The sequence below is a fragment of the Xyrauchen texanus genome, chromosome 46 (assembly GCF_025860055.1).
Source record: "Xyrauchen texanus isolate HMW12.3.18 chromosome 46, RBS_HiC_50CHRs, whole genome shotgun sequence".
Classification (NCBI taxonomy): Eukaryota; Metazoa; Chordata; class Actinopteri; order Cypriniformes; family Catostomidae; genus Xyrauchen; species Xyrauchen texanus.
In genome coordinates, this window is record NC_068321.1 from 27,329,876 (window position 1) to 27,352,699 (window position 22,824).

Consider the following 22,824-nt stretch of genomic DNA (forward strand, 5'->3'; position numbering starts at 1 on the left):
TACCCTCCCTAGCAACCAGGCCAATTTGGTTACCCCATGTGACTCTACCCTCCCTAGCAACCGGGCCAATTTGGTTACCCCATGTGACTCTACCCTCCCTAGCAACCGGGCCAATTTGGTTACCCCATGTGACTCTACCCTCCCTAGCAACCAGGCCAATTTGGTTACCACATGTGACTCTACCCTCCCTAGCAACCGGGCCAATTTGGTTACCCCATGTGACTCTACCCTCCCTAGCAACCGGGCCAATTTGGTTACCCCATGTGACTCTACCCTCCCTAGCAACCGGGCCAATTTGGTTACCCCATGTGACTCTACCCTCCCTAGCATCCGGGCCAATTTGGTTACCCCAAGTGACTCTACCCTCCCTAGCAACCGGGCCAATTTGGTTACCCCATGTGACTCTACCCTCCCTAGCAACCGGACCAATTTGGTTACCCCATGTGACTCTACCCTCCCTAGCAACCGGACCAATTTGGTTACCCCATGTGACTCTACCCTCCCTAGCAACCGGGCCAATTTGGTTGCTTAGAGGCTGGAGTCACTCAGCACGCCCATTGGATTCAAACTCGTGACTCCAGGTGTGATAGTCAGCGTCAATACTCACTGAGATACACAGACCCCCTCATATATACAGTATTTAACAACAAAACCTCTTTGAAGCTCTCATTTTTGGACAAAAGTGTCAGTGAAGAGCACGCTTGAGATGAGATGAGGTGAGAGAAACACTTATAAATATATATATATAAAATTAATGCATGTGCTAAATATTTAAATGCAAGTGTTTGGCTAGAAATTCAACACATTTATTCTATTTTGGATTATTTTCACTTTTGCTTTTTATCATTAGAAAATGAGATCTCCAGACATCTGTTAGACTTTTGCTGACTCATTATGAATCTGTAAAAAAATAAAAATCAACACACCAGAATGTAGAAATGTACCCATGAAATAATGTTTGTCTCGATTCCACCGAAACATCCTCACATTGATGGACAGACTCTCAGCAGTGCAGTTCTTAACTGAACTAAAAACAGGATGGTGACTAATTAAATGCCAGGCTGAAGCGAGATCTCGTTATTGGTTGGCATCGTTGTTAATTGGGCTTCCGCTCTGCCGCTCAAGGTTGATAGATTTTTTTTTCTACAGAAGTTGGCCCGCGTGTCTTCATTACACGCCGCGGCCTGAAGCTCATAACTGTGTCACGGGCTCCCCCGGCAGCTGCTGCGCTGTTTGATGCGATCGCGTCTGAGGGAGCTGATCATTTATTGATGCCTCCATTAAAAAGTGGCAGACACACGTGTTTCAGAGGAAGAGGAGGGGGAGCGTTTGTTTGCTGGGAGGAACCGTACAAGCACAAAAAACGCTCTCTTTCTTCAATAGACTTATCAAGCAGTTAAAGGAACCGTTCATTTTCTCACCCTCATGCCGCACTCCTGTTTACATTTGTTCTATGATCTGTCCAAACTCACTCTGTGGTAAAGAACAGTGTGAACATTCTGCTAAACATCTCCTTTTATTTTCACAATCGTATAAGTGCAGGAAAAGCTCTCTCTCTTGCCTCATATTCTCTGTTCCTACGTGAAGAAGTCATTGAAATTCTGTGTTTCTGTCAGACGCTGTAGGACAGTGTATTATGAATATCTGACGCTAACGTAAACATTCATATAATCGAATGTTATCTGTCATAAACATTCAGCCGGACATTATTTATGCTTTTGAATACAGACTTCCTCATATATCAAACAAATGAATTCATGAGCATACATTAGGGTTCCTGTAGCTCAACTGCTAAAGCATGGCGCTAGCAACGGCAAGATCTTAGGTTCAATTCTCAGAATACACATAAACAGAATATATTTAAAATTAAATGCACTTGGTTGCAAAATGCAAAAATGTTCAGTTTATAGACACATCAGTAATTTACCACAGCTCTTCCTGTAGCCTACTATTTACTACGTTGTTAGCGCCTCACAGCAACTAGCTATACTATAGCTCTTACTGTACTATTTACTACGTTGTTAGTGCCTCACAGCAACTAGCTATACTATAGCTCTTACTGTACTATTTACTACGTTGCTAGCGCCTCACAGCAACTAGCTATAGCCTACTACAGCTCTTACTGTACTATTTACGATGTTGTTAGCGCCTCACAGCAACTAGCTATACTATAGCTCTTACTGTACTATTTACTACGTTGCTAGCGCCTCACAGCAACTAGCTATACTACAGCTCTTACTGTACTATTTACGATGTTGTTAGTGCCTCACAGCAACTAGCTATAGGGCCTACTACAGTCTACTGTACTATTTACTACGTTGCTAGCGCCTCACAGCAACTAGCTATACTACAGTTCTTACTGTAGGCTACTATTTACTACGTTGCTAGCGCCTCACAGCAGCTAGCTATACTACAGTTCTTACTGTACTATTTACTACGTTGCTAGCGCCTCACAGCAACTAGCTATACTACAGTTCTTACTGTAGGCTACTATTTACTACGTTGCTAGCGCCTCACAGCAGCTAGCTATACTACAGTTCTTACTGTAGGCTACTATTTACTACGTTGCTAGCGCCTCACAGCAACTAGCTATACTATAGCTCTTACTGTACTATTTACTACGTTGCTAGCGCCTCACAGCAACTAGCTATAGCCTACTACAGCTCTTACTGTACTATTTACGATGTTGTTAGCGCCTCACAGCAACTAGCTATACTATAGCTCTTACTGTACTATTTACTACATTGCTAGCGCCTCACAGCAACCAGCTATACTACAGCTCTTACTGTACTATTTACGATGTTGTTAGCGCCTCACAGCAACTAGCTATAGGGCCTACTACAGCTCTTACTGTACTATTTACTACGTTGCTAGCGCCTCACAGCAACTAGCTATACTACAGTTCTTACTGTAGGCTACTATTTACTATGTTGCTAGCGCCTCACAGCAACTAGCTATACTACAGTTCTTACTGTAGGCTACTATTTACTACGTTGCTAGCGCCTCACAGCAGCTAGCTATACTATAGCTCTTACTGCACTATTTACGACGTTGTTAGCGCCTCACAGCAACTAGCTATACTATAGCTCTTACTGTACTATTTACTATGTTGCTAGCGCCTCACAGCAATTAGCTATACTATAGCTCTTACTGCACTATTTACGACGTTGCTAGCGCCTCACAGCGACTAGCTATACTATAGCTCTTACTGTACTATTTACGACGTTGCTAGCGCCTCACAGCAACTAGCTATACTATAGCTCTTACTGTCCTATTTACTACGTTGTTAGCGCCTCACAGCAACTAGCTATACTATAGCTCTTACTGTCCTATTTACTACGTTATTAGCGCCTCACAGCAACTAGCTATACTACAGTTCTTACTGTAGGCTACTATTTACTACGTTGCTAGTGCCTCACAGCAACTAGCTATACTACAGTTCTTACTGTAGGCTACTATTTACTACGTTGCTAGCGCCTCACAGCAACTAGCTATACTATAGCTCTTACTGCACTATTTACGACGTTGTTAGCGCCTCACAGCAACTAGCTATACTATAGCACTTACTGTACTATTTACTACGTTGCTAGCGCCTCACAGCAACTAGCTATACTATAGCTCTTACTGCACTATTTACGTCATTGTTAGCGCCTCACAGCGACTAGCTATACTACAGTTCTCACTGTACTATTTACGACGTTGCTAGCGCCTCACAGCGACTAGCTATACTATAGCTCTTACTGTACTATTTACGACGTTGCTAGCGCCTCACAGCGACTAGCTATACTACAGTTCTTACTGTACTATTTACGACGTTGCTAGCGCCTCACAGCGACTAGCTATACTACAGCTCTCACTGTACTATTTACTACGTTGTTAGCGCCTCACAGCGACTAGATATACTACAGCTCTCACTGTACTATTTACTACGTTGTTAGCGCCTCACAGCGACTAGCTATACTACAGCTCTCACTGTACTATTTACTACGTTGCTAGCGCCTCACAGCGACTAGCTATACTACAGCTCTCACTGTACTATTTACTACGTTGCTAGCGCCTCACAGCGACTAGCTATACTACAGCTCTCACTGTACTATTTACTACGTTGTTAGCGCCTCACAGCGACCAGCTATACTACAGCTCTCACTGTACTATTTACTACGTTGTTAGCGCCTCACAGCGACCAGCTATACTACAGCTCTCACTGTACTATTTACTACGTTGTTAGCGCCTCACAGCGACTAGCTATACTACAGCTCTCACTGTACTATTTACTACGTTGCTAGCGCCTCACAGCGACTAGCTATACTACAGCTCTCACTGTACTATTTACTACGTTGTTAGCGCCTCACAGCGACCAGCTATACTACAGCTCTCACTGTACTATTTACTACGTTGCTAGCGCCTCACAGCGACCAGCTATACTACAGCTCTCACTGTACTATTTACTACGTTGTTAGCGCCTCACAGCAACTAGCTATACTACAGCTCTCACTGTACTATTTACTATGTTGTTAGCGCCTCACAGCAACCAGCTATACTACAGCTCTTACTGTACTATTTACTACGTTGCTAGCGCCTCACAGCGACTAGCTATACTACAGCTCTCACTGTACTATTTACTACGTTGTTAGCGCCTCACAGCAACTAGCTATACTACAGCTCTCACTGTACTATTTACTACGTTGTTAGCGCCTCACAGCAACCAGCTATACTACAGCTCTTACTGTACTATTTACTACGTTGCTAGCGCCTCACAGCGACTAGCTATACTACAGCTCTCACTGTACTATTTACTACGTTGTTAGCGCCTCACAGCAACTAGCTATACTACAGCTCTCACTGTACTATTTACTACGTTGTTAGCGCCTCACAGCAACCAGCTATACTACAGCTCTTACTGTACTATTTACTACGTTGCTAGCGCCTCATATCAAATAGCTATACTAGGGTTCTTACTGTACTGTTTACTAAGTTGGTAACATCTCATAGGAAGCGATTTACTAGAGTTTTTATTTTACAGCAGGGGTGGACTGGCCATAGGAAGAACTGGGACTTTTCCCAGTGGGCCAGCCACGAAATGGGGCCGAACGGGCCACGATAAGCTGAAACGGGCCACGCATTATGCTGAATGGGCCGCAATAGGCTGAAAAGGGGGCACAAAACAGCAGCAATTATGTAGAAAAGGACAGTGGGCCAGTTTCTATGTCAGTCATTCATAGCTATTTATAAAGCACATTTAAAAACAACAGCTGTTGGCCAAAGTGCTGTACAGAGTTTAAACAAATAGCGTAATAAATAAAATTAGGACACAAAACACAATCACAGACAATGCACAAAAAATGTACCACTTCACCTACTTGTGACCTTATGCAATAATAAATAGATGAGTTTTAAGAAGAGATTTTAAATCAATAAATCAATTAAATGTTGATGCAGATTTTATGTAAAGTGGCAAATTATTCCAGAGCTGTGGAGCAGCCACTGAGAAGGCTCGATCCCCTTTCAGTTTGAGACGTGTCCTTGGAACAGTCAACTATAGATTATTGGCTGATCTGAGGTCTCTGGATGTATTATGATGAAATGAAAGAAGATCAGAAGTATATGGAGGAGCCAAACCATGCAAACCCTCATAAACGACCAATAATGCTTTAAAATCCAGGGCCGATTTCTCTTCCCAGTCCGCCCCTGTTTTACTGTTCACCACACTGATAGCATCTATCAAGAATTAGTGTCCGTGTGAAATGTAAATGAATTCTCTCTCCACAGGCGCGTCCCGGAGCGTGAGAGTCCCTGATGATGCCGCAGGCCGCATGCTGCAGAAACTGCGTGGAAAGAGCGAGTTCACCATTGCATTGACGCTCAAGCAAGAGAAACTCAACTCTGGAGTTATACTGTCCATACATCATGCCGAAAGGAGGTGAGAACAAACAAATGCAAATTATGAAATGCATCTAAGCATATAATCATGTATAGTTACGTTAGCAAAATAAATAGTTACAATTTTAAAGGGATAAGGAAAGGCTTTCTATATCTTTTGTAGTTGACGTCAGTGGCCGTGCCAGGTTGGGAGAACACCTGTCATATACACTCACCTAAAGGATTATTAGGAACACCTGTTCAATTTCTCATTAATGCAATTATCTAATCAACCAATCACATGGCAGTTGCTTCAATGCATTTAGGGGTGTGGTCCTGGTCAAGACAATCTCCTGAACTCCAAACTGAATGTCAGAATGGGAAAGAAAGGTGATTTAAGCAATTTTGAGCGTGGCATGGTTGTTGGTGCCAGACGGGCCGGTCTGAGTATTTCACATTCTGCTCAGTTACTGGGATTTTCACGCACAACCATTTCTAGGGTTTACAAAGAATGGTGTGAAAAGGGAAAAACATCCAGTATGCGGCAGTCCTGTGGGCGAAAATGCCTTGTTGATGCTAGAGGTCAGAGGAGAATGGGCCGACTGATTCAAGCTGATAGAAGAGCAACTTTGCCTGAAATAACCACTCGTTACAACCGAGGTATGCAGCAAAGCATTTGTGAAGCCACAACACGCACAACCTTGAGGCGGATGGGCTACAACAGCAGAAGACCCCACCGGGTACCACTCATCTCCACTACAAATAGGAAAAAGAGGCTCACCAAAATTGGACAGTTGAAGACTGGAAAAATGTTGCCTGGTCTGATGAGTCTCGATTTCTGTTGAGACATTCAGATGGTAGAGTCAGAATTTGGCGTAAACAGAATGAGAACATGGATCCATCATGCCTTGTTACCACTGTGCAGGCTGGTGGTGGTGGTGTAATGGTGTGGGGGATGTTTTCTTGGCACACTTTAGGCCCCTTAGTGCCAATTGGGCATCGTTTAAATGCCACGGCCTACCTGAGCATTGTTTCTGACCATGTCCATCCCTTTATGGCCACCATGTACCCATCCTCTGATGGCTACTTCCAGCAGGATAATGCACCATGTCACAAAGCTCGAATCATTTCAAATTGGTTTCTTGAACATGACAATGAGTTCACTGTACTAAAATGGCCCCCACAGTCACCAGATCTCAACCCAATAGAGCATCTTTGGGATGTGGTGGAACGGGAGCTTCGTGCCCTGGATGTGCATCCCACAAATCTCCATCAACTGCAAGATGCTATCCTATCAATATGGGCCAACATTTCTAAAGAATGCGTTCAGCACCTTGTTGAATCAATGCCACGTAGAATTAAGGCAGTTCTGAAGGCGAAAGGGGGTCAAACACAGTATTAGTATGTGTTCCTAATAATCCTTTAGGTGAGTGTAGAAGTATTTGTTTTGCTAAAGTAAGCTGTTTTTGTTCTTGGTATCTACATTTACAGTATATTGGAGTGTGTAGACAAAGCATGAGAATTAAGAAACGAGAATATTCCCTCGAGATCAGCTCAGGCCTCATTTTTAGTGGTGTGACCGGCAAGCTGCAGTGAATTCTGCCTCCCTTAGCGTGCTGTTGTGCTGTCGCGGTGCAGCTCATCATTAACTTCACCTGCTGTGTCCACATCCAGCATTCCCTCAAGACTGATTAGAAGTTTTCCCTCACAGAGTCAAGTATAAGAGCAGCACTCAGCAGAAATAATAACAATTCTCTGTCTCTCTCCAGGAAGACTGTTTAAACACCTAATTTTCCTTCACTGCCGCCATCGAAGTTTGCAAAAATGTAGAATGAAGTCACCAAAAAACTGCTGTATATTGGAAAAGTATAACTTCCCATTGTAAGTTCTTTACTGTAAATGAGTCTAAATTATTGTCTGTTGTAATCAACAGCATGCCACAAAACAAAACAAAAATATATTTACTGTCTATTTAACACATGCTTGCAACACCTAAGTGCTAAAACTAGCTAGCAACATGCTAGCATCATGCTAACACATGCTCACATCACCTAGATAACTGCTAAAACATGCTAGCATCATGCAAAAACATGCTAACATTGCCTAGCTAACTGCTAAAACATGCTAGCATCATGTTAACACAAGCTAATATTGCCGAGATAACTGTTAAAACATGTTAGAATCATGATAACACATGCTAACATTGCCTAGATAACTGTTAAAACAGACTAGAATCATGCTAACACATTACCATTGCCTAGATAACTGCTAAAACTAGCTAACAACATGCTAGCAACATGCTAACATTGCCTAGCTATCTGTTAAAACATGTTAGCATCATGTTAACACATGCTAATATTGACTAGCTAACTGTTAAAACATGCTAGCATCATGTTAACACATGCTAATATTGTCTAGCTAACTGTTAAAACAAGTTAACATCATGTGAACACATGTTAACATTGCCTAGCTATGTGTTAAATCTAGCTAGCAACATGATAGCAACATCCAACACATGCTAACATTGCCTAGCTAACAGCTAAAACATGCTTGCAAAATGCTAACACATGCCAATATTGCCTAGCTAACTGTTAAAACAAACTAGCATCATATGAACAGGTTAACATTGCCTAGCTAAGTGTTAAATCTAGCTAGCATCATATTAGCATCATGTTAACACATGCTAACATTGCCTGCCTAAGTGCTAAAACTAGCTAGCAACATGCTAAACGTGCTAACATTGCCAAGCTAAGTGCTTAAATATGCTAACAAAAACATAGGTAAGTGCAACAAGCTACTAACATGCTATCAAGACGCTAATGTCATGCTAAAACATGCGAGCAATGCCTAAAACTACGTTGTAAAACATACTAGCAATGGCTAGCAACAGCTGACAACTAAAACTTCAAAATGTACTAGATGTTACTAGATCTTGAGTTTTAAACTTGATTAAACTTTCAGACCAAGCTTTTTCAAGTCAAGGTCAAAGTTTGTACATTTACTCTATTTACTGTCTTAATTCACCTTCCTGGTCTTATTGTAAACAATATTGTGCACATTATTATAAAGAACGAGGTTATGCACTGAATCTTGGTGATCTAACATGAAAATAGAAAATAACCTGGAATGTTCTCAAATTTTTCAGATTGTGTTTTTATGTATACACTTACAGTCTCTTAATATCATGTTTGGATGTTTTTATGGTAACACTTGACATTAAAGAACTACATTCGTTAACATGAATAAACAATGAACAATACTGAAGACTGAACAGCACTTTTCATCATGCACTACTACACCGTTAACAATAAAATTTAGTTAATATAACATGAACTATCATCTCTTACTGCCGGCAGTTTGGAGTCGAGGTGTGTTTTAGAGTCTGAAGGCGTTTTAGGGTTATCAGGTCAAGAGTATTTTAGTGATAGGGGTCTCTACAACCCTGCCGTTTGAAAAGAACAACATCATATTCACTAAGACAACAACAGCACGAGGCCACCCCAGAATTATAGCTGCGCTTACCCTAATTGTGCTCGTTGAACTGTGTTTATTGAAGCCAGTGAAAGATGGTAATTAAGAGTCAATAACACAGGTGGGTCTGACGTTGGGTCGGCTCGGGCTGGTATTGATATTCTCTTTCTTGGTTTCTTTTGTGTGTGTAACAACACTGACTAGAAGTGCAAGGCGGGAGGAACAGAACACTTTAGGTGCCTGTTTGGATATAAATCAAAACCTGCGTTTCTGTAATTGGCTTCTCTCGAATAATGCTTTCGAGCATGAAGGGTTTTCTGTAAAATGGAGGAAATATAAATTGGTAGACGGCACATGCAGGCGGGGCTGATGAGTTTGTTGGCAGCTTTCCCCATCAGCGTTTCCACCTAAATCTCAACGGAGACAAGTAACGCAGAGGAATTACAACATGATGTGAGGTGAAGGGTGCTGAAAACTAATCTGTATATGCTATTTAATGTTTTCTAACTCCAAAATCGGCATGACTTTGGGACTTGGGACTTGCATTAAGCATCAGTGGTTTGAGAGGTGCATATCCATTGATGTGCTGTGATGGAATTCTCTTGGGATATTATTACGGAGGACATTCGGAAAGGTAAATAGATGCTTTCAGGTCATTAGAGGCAAGTGTGGATCCCTCATGCTGGCGGTGTGCCGCAGGGGCCATGTACTTTTTATGCTTTATTTTTACAACAAAATCGGCCCACCGGCCGGCCCAGTTCTCCCGAAGGCCAGTCCGCTTGCCCAGATGGGGTTTACACTGATGTGCACAAAAACACGTTCGGTGTGAACAGCCCCTGACTTGTTCGTTCACGTCTGTAAGTGAGAGCGTGTTTACAAAATAAGTCACGAAGGCTTATTTATTTTTTTCTTTAATTATGAACTTGGGCTGTTGATTTAATTCATTAATTTAGAGCGATTAGTTATAAATAATAATAACGCAACTAAACCCGGACCGTAATAAGGAACATTCCTGAGCAATTCAAGCTTGTAGTACCACCTGTTTTCTCCAGGGGGCAGTAAGTGAAACTTCAGCTGTATAGGCAATGCACAGCTTATTCAGAGAACAAACCAACCCTTCAGCAGACAGCACAACATTGGCTTACGTTCAATAATATACAAATAAACAATATATTGGCTTAACTCCTCTGCCGCAATAATGTAATGCATTTTAATTATCTGAATACCATATTATTATTTGTATTATTAGTATTGTACTAATTATAATTATTTCATCATTATATATTTAATTATTGTTATTTAAGGGGATTTCTCCCGAAGGCCAGTCCATCCCTGATCGACCCCAAAGTGCGTCGGCCCACCAGCCAGTCCAGTTCTCCCGATGGCCAGTCCACCCCTGATCGACCCCAAAGTGTGTCGGCCCACCAGCCAGCCCAGTTCTCCCGATGGCCAGTCCACCCCTGATCGACCCCAAAGTGTGTCGGCCCACCAGCCAGCCCAGTTCTCCCGATGGCCAGTCCGCCCCTGATCGACCCCCAAAGTGTGTCGGCCCACCAGCCAGCCCAGTTCTCCCGATGGCCAGTCCGCCCCTGAACAGCCCCAAAGTGCGTCGGCCCACCAGCCGGCCCAGTTCTCCCGATGGCCAGTCCGCCCCTGATCGGCCCCAAAGTGCGTCGGCCCACCAGCCGGCCCAGTTCTCCCGATGGCCAGTCCGCCCCTGATCGACCCCAAAGTGCGTCGGCCCACCGGCTGGCCCAGTTCTCCCGATGGCCAGTCCGCCCCTGATCGGCCCCAAAGTGCATCGGCCCACCAGCCGGCCCAGTTCTCCCGATGGCCAGTCCACCCCTGATCGACCCCAAAGTGTGTCGGCCCACCAGCCGGCCCAGTTCTCCCGATGGCCAGTCCACCCCTGATCGGCCCCAAAGTGCGTCGGCCCACCAGCCAGCCCAGTTCTCCCGATGGCCAGTCCGCCCCTGATCAGCCCCAAAGTGCGTCGGCCCACCAGCCGGCCCAGTTCTCCCGATGGCCAGTCCACCCCTGATCGACCCCCAAAGTGCGTTGGCCCACCAGCCGGCCCAGTTCTCCCGATGGCCAGTCCGCCCCTGATCGACCTCAAAGTGCGTCGGCCCACCAGCCGGCCCAGTTCTCCCGATGGCGAGTCCGCCCCTGATCGGCTCCAAAGTGCGTCGGCCCACCGGTAAAATGTTCGGTATGCCAGATTACCAGTCCAGTCCTGATCAGTGGTGAATTGGCAGCAAGTTTGCGGCAAATTTGCCATGAACTCGATTTTCGTAAGGGTGGTTGCTAAAGTGTTTTGGGTGGTTTTTATTGTGTTGCTATGTGGTTTCTTTAGTGTTGTTGGTAGTTGCATACTTGTGAAAACAGTCCAGATATTCCTTGAGTCACTCCTTTAATATAAGTCTATATTTAGATCTAGATATTTCGCTCGTTTAACATCCATCTGATGAAAATCGAAAGTGATCTCTCACATTCATGTCTGTAGCACAAGCGCTGCAGCACGACATACACGCTAAACGTTTAGTTTGTTCAAACGTCTTCCGCCGAGTATCAGCAATAATAATACTGAGGCTTGACTTAGAAAACATCACTAATTAGCCTCTAAATTGTTTGAGCAGTTTTGCTGTGATACACAGTACAGCGCTAATCTCTGTGGTGTTAGCAAAGGAAAATAAAGAGCAAGGAAGCTAAGCAGCTGAATTCTCAAAGCAACTTTGTTTTGATCCTGTGGCTGCCGTGATGTCGATAAATGTGCATTTTTTCCCCTCTTTTTGCTTTGATCGCTATTGTTTGTAGAACATGCTAGAAAAAGTCCAATATTATTTAAGAAGACGATTCAACCTGACTACATGTAGTTACACCACTAAAGTAACTTTTAATGATCAGCTCAGGTAGAAAAAGCAATTTAAATGACAGTTCACTCTCACGACGTTCCAAATGACCCTTTTTCTTACGGTGAACACAAAAGGAGATGCTTAGCAGAATGTTAGCCAAAGTCGCCATTCACTTTCTTTGCATCTTTTTTCGATACAGTTAAGGTGAATGTTGACTGAGGCTAACATTCTGCTAAACATCTCCTTTTGTGTTCAAAGTCATTTGGAATGACATTAGAGTGAGTAAACGATGACAGTTGCACTTTTACAGTGTATAATTGACATATGTGTCCTTTGATTTCCTGCAGATTGTTGGAACTGGAGAGTAGCGGGCAGAAGAGTGAACTGCGTCTTCACTTCCAGACGAAGGATAAGCAAACGTACACAGAGATTTTCCCGTACATGCTCGCCGACGACCAGTGGCACAAAGTCTCGGTGGCCATCAGTGCTTCACATGTGGCACTGTATGTTGACTGCAACAGGTAGAGTACTCAATAGTGCAGCGTTTTTACATACATGTATATTCCCTCAAACTGACAGCCTTTTAAACATGTCAACTTTGTGACGTTTCTCTTCAGAATCTATGAGCGAGTGGTAGCGATTCCTCTCATGGAAATACCAGAAGACACCTCGTTTTGGGTCGGACAGAGAAACAGTGTGCACAGCTTATTTAAGGTATTTTATTAACTATATATAGTTACTATAGTATCATTGCCAAAACGTGCAGTATACCAAAGAGCAAACTGCATGGAATATATCCCATAATGCAAAGTTAACAGAACAGCTCCCCTGTTAAGTAAACAGGGGATCAGTTCAACCCACGTTACATTTATATAGCGCTTTTCTGACAGTACACTCAAAGCGCTTTACACAGTGACCGTTCAAAGCGCTTTACACAGTGACCGTTCAAAGCGCTTCACACAGTGACCGTTCAAAGCGCTTCACACAGTGACCGTTCAAAGCGCTTTACACAGTGACCGTTCAAAGCGCTTTACACAGTGACCGGTGGTGTTTGACTCTCCTCAAACACCACCAGTGTGCAGCATCCACCTGGATGATGGGACGGCAGCCATAGTGCGCCAGTACACTCACCACACACCAGCTACTGACGGAGAGGAGAGAGAAGAGTTAATTAGTGGATGGGGATTATTACGAGGCCATGATTGAGAAGGGTCAATGTGGGAATTGAGGCAGGACGCCGGGGTTACACCCCTACTCTTTACTAGAAGTGTCCTGGGATTTTGAATGACCACAGAGAGTCAGGACCTCAGTTTAACGTCTCAGGTGAACACAATTCCCCCCCAAAAGCAATGTCTTTCATACTCTGTTCCTCTTGCTCCAAATGACCAGCATTGCATTGCAGAATGTCCCTTTGTGCAACATTTACGGTATTCTACCTCACGTGCCGAGCACTCTTTCCAGTCTCTTTGTATTTCCACATCATCTGCCACCACTCGCTGAATTAAGCATCATAAGATCATGTGGCAACTATGTAGTATAGTTTAGTTTACAAAATAATGCAGCATGCTACATACTAAAACAGAAAAGTTTATCATTTCATACTGCATTCTTACTAATTATGCAATGCAATGTAGCATACTACGGTTAAATGTAGCATACTACGGTTAAATGTAGCATACTACGGTTAAATGTAGCATACTACAGTTTGCAAAATAATGCAGCATACTACATACTACTTTGTTTTTCCATGCATTCTACTGAGATGTTTATCATTGCATAATGCATTTCTTATGAATTAAGCAATATAATGTGGCATACTACAGTTTGCAGGATAATGCAGAATACTACATACTATTTGTTTATTAGTGCATACTGCATTTCTCTCTAATTATACAATAGAATATAGCATACTACGGTTAAATGTAGCATACTACAGTTTGCAAAATAATGCAGCATACTACATACTATTTGCTTATCAGTTCATGCAACTGAAATGTTTATCACTGCATACTACATTTCTCACTGAATATGGAATATAATGTAGCATACTATGGTTTAATGTGGTATACTACAGTTTAATGCAAAATGCTACATACTACTTTATTCATGCATACTACTGAAACATTAGAATTGCATAATGCATTTCTTGCTAATTATAATGTACCATACTACCGTTTAATGTAGCATACAGTTTACAAAATAATGCAGCATACTACATACTATTTGTTTATCAGTGCATACTGCATTTCTCTCTAATTATACAATGTAATATAGCATCCTACGGTTAAATGCAGTATACACTCCTACAGTTTACAAAATATTATAGCGTACTACATACTATTTGCTTATCAGTGCATACTGCATTTCTCTCTAATTATACAATGTAATATAGCATCCTACGGTTAAATGTAGTATACAGTACTACAGTTTACAAAATATTGTAGCATACTACATACTATTTGCTTATAAGTGCATGCAACTGAAATGTTTATCACTGCATACTTCACTAATTATGCAATTCAATGTAGCATACTATGGTTAAATGTAGCATACTACAGTTTACAAAATAATGCAGCATACTACATACTATTTGCTTATCAGTGCATACTGCATTTCTCTCTAATTATACAATGTAATATAGCATACTACGGTTAAATGCAGTATACACTCCTACAGTTTACAAAATATTATAGCGTACTACATACTACTTTGTTTATCTGTGCATTCAACTATCACTGCAAACTGTATTTAACACTAATTATGCAATGTAAGCATACTGCTGTTAAATGGAGCATATTGCAGTTTACAAAACAATGCAGCACAGTACATATAATACATATTGCATTTCTTATGAATTATGCAACGATACATTTACACGATAATACAGCATACTAGATACTACTTTATCTGTGCATAGTACTGCAACCTTTATTGTTGCATAATGCACATTCTCTCATAATATTCTTAAAACAGTATGCATTACTGTATATACGGCATGTATACAGTGTGCAATAAGCAGTAGGATACATCAAATAGAATATTATATTCACATGGATATTTGCATTCAGTGATGTGAGAGGAATTCAATTCTTTATTGTAATTCACACCCTCATCTGTGATCTATTAGAGTTCAGAGCCGTATTTAATTCTCATTAACATACACTGTTGTGTGTGTGTGTGTGTGTGTGTGTGTGAGCTCTTAAAGATATGTAAGTGTCACTGCAGATTGTAAAATATCTCTTGTGTTAATTGGCATATGGGGGTGTTTGTGGCTCTTGACGAGCGTTCTCACCCCGCACCCCTGCTTCTGTCTCCACGGAGACGCTGATTAGTGCTCTTACGGTCTGCTGGTTTTCGACTAAAAGCAAATAAATCTCTCTTTTTTTATTCAGGTATACAAATCACACACATCTTCAATTCGTTTTGAACGTGTCAAGATGTCGTTGAACGTTTCCTTTGATTTTCAGCCAATTCATTTTCCCTGGAATATTAAAAAACAAGATTGTGCATTAAACTTCATTGACAGTGGAGCGGCCGTTTGCACTCAAAGTGCTGCTGAGAAATATTGATGTACAGTTTTAGACGGCTGTGATCAAAGGCACCATTACCGTTCGATTAGCAATGATTCAACACTCGTTGACCGAGTGAAGGCCCCTAATTTAAACACTCGCTGCGAGTGTGTGCGAAAAGCACTGAAACTAAATTACATCCCGAGTTCATCTGAATTCCGAGTGCTCACCTCTATTTGCCTCTCATCGCCATGAAGAATCCTGGGAAAGCTGCATCGGCTTTGGAATTTATTGCTGGAAAATTGAAGAAGCAAGACAATTTCGAAAACAATTTCTCATAAGTCACGGCGCTCGACTCCTGTGAGGGCAAAAATGCCTTTCTGGGAGAGCGAGATGGGCCAGGTTGCCATGGATACAGAGTGTCTATATGCGATGCTGCAGAGCGCTGCGTGTCCAAGGTATGAAGGCCAATCAAATTAAGGCAAATATGAAACAAATTGAATCTGTATGTGGTTGTTATGTGTATCAGAGTGGGACAGCGGCGACCACAAGCTGTTATTACGCTTGTGCCACCCACATCCTTTCCTCTGCCCAATGCATATTATGTTCAATTACATAGAGCGCGGCCTTGCCCACCTCCTATTAAACCCGCCGCGGTTCCCCACACTCCGTTGATTCCCGCCGTGTTAAAAACAGTGTTTCATCTCCGCTGGATTCTGAGTGGAGTGTTTGATTACGGCGGTGCACGGGTCATGATGAAAAATGCTTCTCAAACACAGGTTAAAATGGATATTTTAGAGGTATCTGCCATTATGGATATTATCATAAATGAAAACAAAAACGAACAAGAAAACTTCATAAATGCAAATATTTTTGTAAACCGTATTAACTATAAACTATCACTTACAATACAAGTCAATGGGGTTTAATCTGTAAACATTCAAATACTGTTTCAGAAGTATCGACACCAGACATAAACAATAAGTGTGTAAACATGATTTTACTGTCATAAAGCTCTCGGCATGACGTACATCCGTCCCCCTCTTTCCCTGGGGAGGGGGGTGCCTTCTGCCCGTCTGCCGGCAGGTCATCCCCGTCTACCTGGATGAGGCAGGGAAAAACTAAAAACTAAAAAATGCGGTACTTACATGCCGTAAGAGAGAGAGAGGAGAGAGAAGGAAAAATGTAATACATTTAGCCGCGCTTCACCGGGAGGGTTGGAGGCAGTCCTTCGGCCCCAGGCGGACGGAATGCCCCGCCGCGTCCCGGTGGCGTCCCGGTGGCGTCCCGGTGGCGGTAGTGGCCTCCACCACCCCGGCAGCAGTTCTCCCGCTCCAGGCGGTCGGTTAGGAGCCCTTCCTCCCCTCGCTGTTGGCGGCCGTTCCTCCGCTCTCAGGCGGTCGGGCTCCTCCGTCCTCCGGCGGATGGTCACGGCTGCTCCGTTGGGGTGGATGATAGCGGCGAGAACTCTACTACGCCACATCCCTCCTCCTTCCCGGGTTTTGCTACCAGTGTAAAAGGAAAAGGAGGAGGTGAGAACCGGCTGTCGGACAGCTGCAGTCGCACTGCCATCGCCAGTCGGCCTTTATCCCTCTCGGAGTCTTGAGTAGCCTGATTAGGGGCCGGCTGTGCAGAATCACAACACCGCCCTGCCACACCCTGTAATCCCAAAATCGATTTTATCAACTTCACAGCTCAAATTATACACAAGTTTTAACAGAATAATTAATATAAGTGCTTTTATAAAATTATAAGCATCACATTTCTGCCTTTAAACCTCCAAATATTGGCCAGAGGAACGAGTCGAAATTATATTTGTCGTAATCCAAATAAAAAAATGAAATGCTGTGCAAGCTAAATATACTTGATAAACTAAAAAAGATCTTTGCTAGGCAACTGGAAGGCGAAATACCTGAAGACAAATGATGGTAGTGATATGTATATGACATAAATATAAATATGCTTTGGACTAATCTCAGACCTCGGTTTTATGGGGTGAAGCAGGTGGTGCCGTCGAACATACAGAGCTCTACTTTCATGAGAGTGCAACACCACGACCGTGCACAACGCCTTATCCAATGTTCCTGCCAGCGCAAGTGGGCATGAGCGGGAGTGTTTGCACTATGTGGGCAAACTCGACTCTCTCGTGAGCGCGTGGACGGCCGTTACCGAACATATGGGTATGTTTCTTACACAAACGCATCACTTCAGACGGCCTTTATTAACCCCCTGGAGCTGTATGGATTACTTCTACAATGGATGGATTACATTTTTGGGCTTCAAAATCTAAGGTACCATTCACTCCCATTATAAAGCTTGGAAGAGTTTAGAGGCTATTTCCATGTGCGGTCTTGTCCTCGTGTTTCGTCACCGGACAGCAATTCCAAATAACTTCAAACGACAACGCCGCTACAACACGGGCCGCCACCTTGATCATTTTGGCTTGAATGGATCACATGACCGGATCACATGACAACAAACACCTCATCGTTTTCAGATATCTCCGTCGTCCCCGTCCACACTACAACGCGAAGACGCCGTTTTCAAATGTATCCACTTGGGAGAGCGTTTTCACTGTCAATATGTGCCGCCACATCTTGGTGTGGACGGACAAAACATAGAGAAAAAAAGATGCGTTTTCAAACGGGAAATAATGAGTGTGGGCGTGGCCTGTTTTTCCACCGGAGCGATTTTTAAGGTGTAATGTTCCGATTTGGGAAGGTCGTTACCAAATGTGTTCTTTGACCACTTCGTTAATTGGATTACATATTCGTTTCACCGAAACAACCGCTGCTAATGCTAGCCACGATTCGTCTGCTAACAGATGACAATTATTAACTTAAGGAGCGTGTCCCGTTCGTTCAACTTATTATGAATGCGTTGTGTTTGTTTACATCACCGGTGCTTGACTAGGGACTACTGGAGACGGTGCCAGTGAAGACCCTCAGTTGACCCGATTAGCATCTTACGCACGCTATTTCGCCAAACCCGCTTGTGCCCAGACTTAGCGCATGCTTGCAAGTAATTGTCAAATCTTCATGGCCAATTGACTTTTATTGCATTAATCTCATATACAGTATAACAAGTTGCATGAATTCTGTAGAGGATCTGCAAACTATTGTACATCTCTAAAGCCTGTTTACATTTAAGTAGCTGCTAATATGGGCTATTGTACATACTCATACTGTATCAGTGCATATCTGAAGTATGTTAGAAGCACACTTGACATCCAATTCGACGAATACTAATGACATTTCATTGATTATATCGCAAAGGAAAAACTCTGTGTATTGTCCAGCACCATTTGCTGAGTTCAATGTGTAAGTTTGGTTCCATAAGGAGATAAAAGCACTACATATAAACCCCAGTTCGAGGTAGAAAGCAGTAAAGTTTCATCTGTACCTATCGCAGTAACAGGTGATAATGCACAGAATGTGTCCTGGAAAAGGTCAATGTTATCTTTGCCCTTTATTCCGCTCTGTTCTTAGTGTCTTCCATCTCTTATGCTTTCCGTTAACATACTGCGAAACAAATAAAAACAGCCTTGAAGCATCTAAAAGCCACATTTTTACCATCTTCACCTTATTACCCACGAGGCTTCACTGCAAAACCGGCTGTTGACTCTATAGTGACTTTATAAAGCAAACCAGAGGACTGTTTTATCACTTAAAGTTGCTTTTTGAGAGCTTATGGAGTTCATATGTTTTATTAACTTTGTTGATGCACATTCTCATTTCCTAGTATTTACTCCACACAAGTAATTAGTGGTGGTGGTGTAGTGGGTTCAAGCACATAACTGGTAATCAGGAGGTTGCTGGTTTGATCCCCACAGTCACCACCATTGTGTCCTTGAGTAAGACACTTAACTCCAGGTTGCTCCGGGGGGATTGTCCCTGTAATAAGTGCTCTGTGAGTCGCTTTGTATAAAAGAGTCTGCCAAATGCATAAATGTAAATGTAAATGTAATTACATGCTTATTAATGCGTTATAGAGCATAACAAGATTATTCTAGCCACAATGATATTTTTTTAGCTACGCTTCTTTACTTCTGCATTCACGACATGCCATAAGTTCACAAAAACAACTCAAGGTCATTGTTTTCTGAGTTAATGATATTTAATGTGCTTATAATGTACTTAATTAATATTTCTGTGTTTTTGACAAACCTCTGACCTGTGCTTTGATTGCAGGGTGTGATGCAGGACGTGCAGATTCTTGTAATGCCTCAAGGATACATCACGCAATGCCCCGACCTCAATCGCAGTACGTGCAATTCATTCGTTTATCTGTAATGATGCACTATTTGCTGATTGAAAGATGCATATTAATGCTGAAGGATCTCATTTATGTTTCTCAGCCTGCCCGACCTGTAATGACTTCCATGGACTCGTGCAGAAGATCATGGAGCTGCAAGACATCTTGGCTAAGACCTCCAGTAAGGTAAAACACAATTTCAGGGGTTCTCAACTGGGGGGTCACGACCCAAAAACACGAGGGTCAATAAAAAGTGAAATTTCCCTTGATTTTTCTCTATTTTGTATTTCATCTCAAGCATGTGGTTTACTGACACTGTTGCACACTTGGTTTACAAGAACACTAACTTAAAAAAACTTTATTAAGAGAAACGTTTTAATTTTGGGAAAATTGATAGAAAGGTAATGAGAAAAAATCATAGAAACAGCTTCTGGTGTGTAGTCTAGGGCATATATATGTTGCATGCCCTCCTATCAGTTTTAGGATTTGGTGTATGCCAAATTAATGACTTAGTAGTGAATGACTTAACTGCACAGAGAGCTATAGGATGCTCCCTTGCTCCCTATTTAGTGAACGACTTAACCTCCAGTGTGCTGTCTCTCTGAACTGGTCTCAGAACAGTTATAGGAGAGCTATAGGATGCTCCCTTGCTCCCTATTTAGTGAATGACTTAACTGCATAGAGAGCTATAGGATGCTCCCTTGCTCCCTATTTAGTGAACGAATTAACCTCCAGTGTGCTGTCTGTCTGCACAGGTCTCAGAACAGTTATAGGAGAGCTATAGGATGCTCCCTTGCTCCCTATTTAGTGCATGACTTAACCTCCAGTGTGCTGTCTGTCTGCACTGGTCTCAGAACAGTTATAGAGAGCTATAGGATGCTCCCTTGCTCCCTATTTAGTGCATGACTTACCCTCCAGTGTGCTGTCTGTCTGCACTGGTCTCAGAACAGTTATAGAGAGCTATAGGATGCTCCCTTGCTCCCTATTTAGTGCATGACTTAACCTCCAGTGTGCTGTCTGTCTGCACTGGTCTCAGAACAGTTTGAAATGCTCCTTATTTTCATCATAACTCCATTTAAATCCTCTGAAAGACACCATTTACATTTTTTGGACAAATCCATTGATTGTCAATGTTATAATGCACAGTATATATAGGAATATGTCACAGTTGTTTCAGAAAAGAAGGGCCCAGTTGCAGAGATGGAGGAAAACATTGGTTTTATTAAACAAAATATAAAATACAAACAAAAACTCTCTCAATGGAGGAAAGGGCAAACTAAAAACAGAACTAGTATAATACTAGAACCAACCGAAGTCTCTATAGCCAAACCGAAAAACTCACAAACAAACAAAAAAATTCAGCACAGGACTAAACACGAAAGGAGCTGATATTGGGAGAGATATCAGGAAGGTAACAAGGGAGGCAAGTGTCACAGATGATCAGCTAATTAGGTAGTCACGTCAGCAGGGCAACAGGGCAGAGACTGATCAGTGTGGCACATGCAAAACACAAAGAAAGAGGGAGAAACATGAGGGAAACAAGACAAAACTGACAGCACAAACAGGGCCGTGACAGTACCCCTCCCCCGATGGATGCCTCCTGGTTTCCAAACCTGACTGATCAGTATAGGATGCACCATGCATGGGAGGGAGGGTGGGGGAACATAGGAGGATGGCACAAATGGGTAACAGATGGACAGATTGGAGGACTGCCAGGTATCCAGGGCAGAGTCAGCAGGACAGACCAGGGCAAAGCCGGCGGGACAGACCAGGATTGCTTTAGCGGGAGCTGGACAGGTTCAGACACGATGGTGGGCACTGGGTAGGGGCCAGACTCAGCGGTGGGCAGCCACTGGGTAATCAGTGAGGCCTATGGCAGCTGATGGACATGAGCCAAGAAGGGCGGTGGCCGCTGGTGTGTGGTCTGACAGCCAGGGAAGAAGCTCCAGGGACGGGGTGAAGTCCGAAACAGTCACCGGACAAAGGGTGTCGTGAATAGCGGCCACCAGGGAGTGGAAAGATGGAGCGCTGGTCCCCAGACGAGGGTCAGATTGGGCAGACTGAGCGCCGGACACTGGGGGCGGGGCAGACTGTGTGCCAGACTCTGGGAACTGTAGGAGATCAGATAGGGTGGTGGCCACTTAAGACTGGACAGGCTGAATTGCAGCTGCCGACAAACAGTAGGAGATCAGGCAGGGTGATGGCTACTTGGGACTGGACAGACTGGACGATGTCTGCTGTGGACTGGACAGACTGGATGGTGACCACAAAGGTCAGGAGTGCTGGCAGCAACTGGGGAACGACCTCTGTGGCCAGGAACGCTGGCAGTGATCAGGGAATGGCCTCTATGGCCGAAAATGCTGACAGCGACTGGAGAACGACCTCTGTGGCCGAGAGCACTGGCAGCGGCAGGGGAATGACCTCCATGGCCGGGAGCACTGGCAGTGGCCTCCTGGTGTTCACCAGTGGACTCCTCCGACTCCTGGCATTCACCGTCGGGCTCCTGCGCCTCCTAGCGTTTACCGGTGGGCTCCTCCACCGCCTGGCATTTACCATTGGGCTCCTATGACTTCTGGCAGTCACTAGCATGCTCCATCGCCTCCTGGCGGTCACCAGAGGGCTCCTCTACCTCCTGGCGTTCACCGGTGGGCTCCTCCACCTCCTGGCATTTACCATCGGGCTCCTATGACTCCTGGCAGTCACTAGCATGCTCCTCTGCCTCCTGGTGGTCAACAGCAGGAACCAACACCTCCAGGCGGCCAGCCGCAGTGGGCCCGGCCGATGGGCTGGGCTTCTTCCTACTCCAACTCCTCTTCTGAGGTGTGGAGGCCGTGGCTGAGGCATCCACTTCCGTGTGGGGGGTATCCTCGTTCTCGGGA

The 22,824-nt window shown here is 43.6% G+C and overlaps 1 protein-coding gene across 1 annotated transcript in view; it reads left to right on the forward strand.

Annotated features, from left to right (window-relative positions):
• The window catches only part of LOC127638165 (protein kinase C-binding protein NELL2-like), a 126,170-nt gene that overhangs the window by 13,488 nt on the left and 89,858 nt on the right, over nt 1-22,824 (forward strand). The window contains exons 3-7 of the mRNA XM_052119580.1: nt 5,770-5,920; nt 12,530-12,703; nt 12,800-12,896; nt 19,882-19,954; nt 20,049-20,131. Of these exons, the coding sequence (XP_051975540.1) occupies nt 5,770-5,920; nt 12,530-12,703; nt 12,800-12,896; nt 19,882-19,954; nt 20,049-20,131 (578 nt within the window). The remainder of the gene's footprint in view (nt 1-5,769; nt 5,921-12,529; nt 12,704-12,799; nt 12,897-19,881; nt 19,955-20,048; nt 20,132-22,824) is intronic.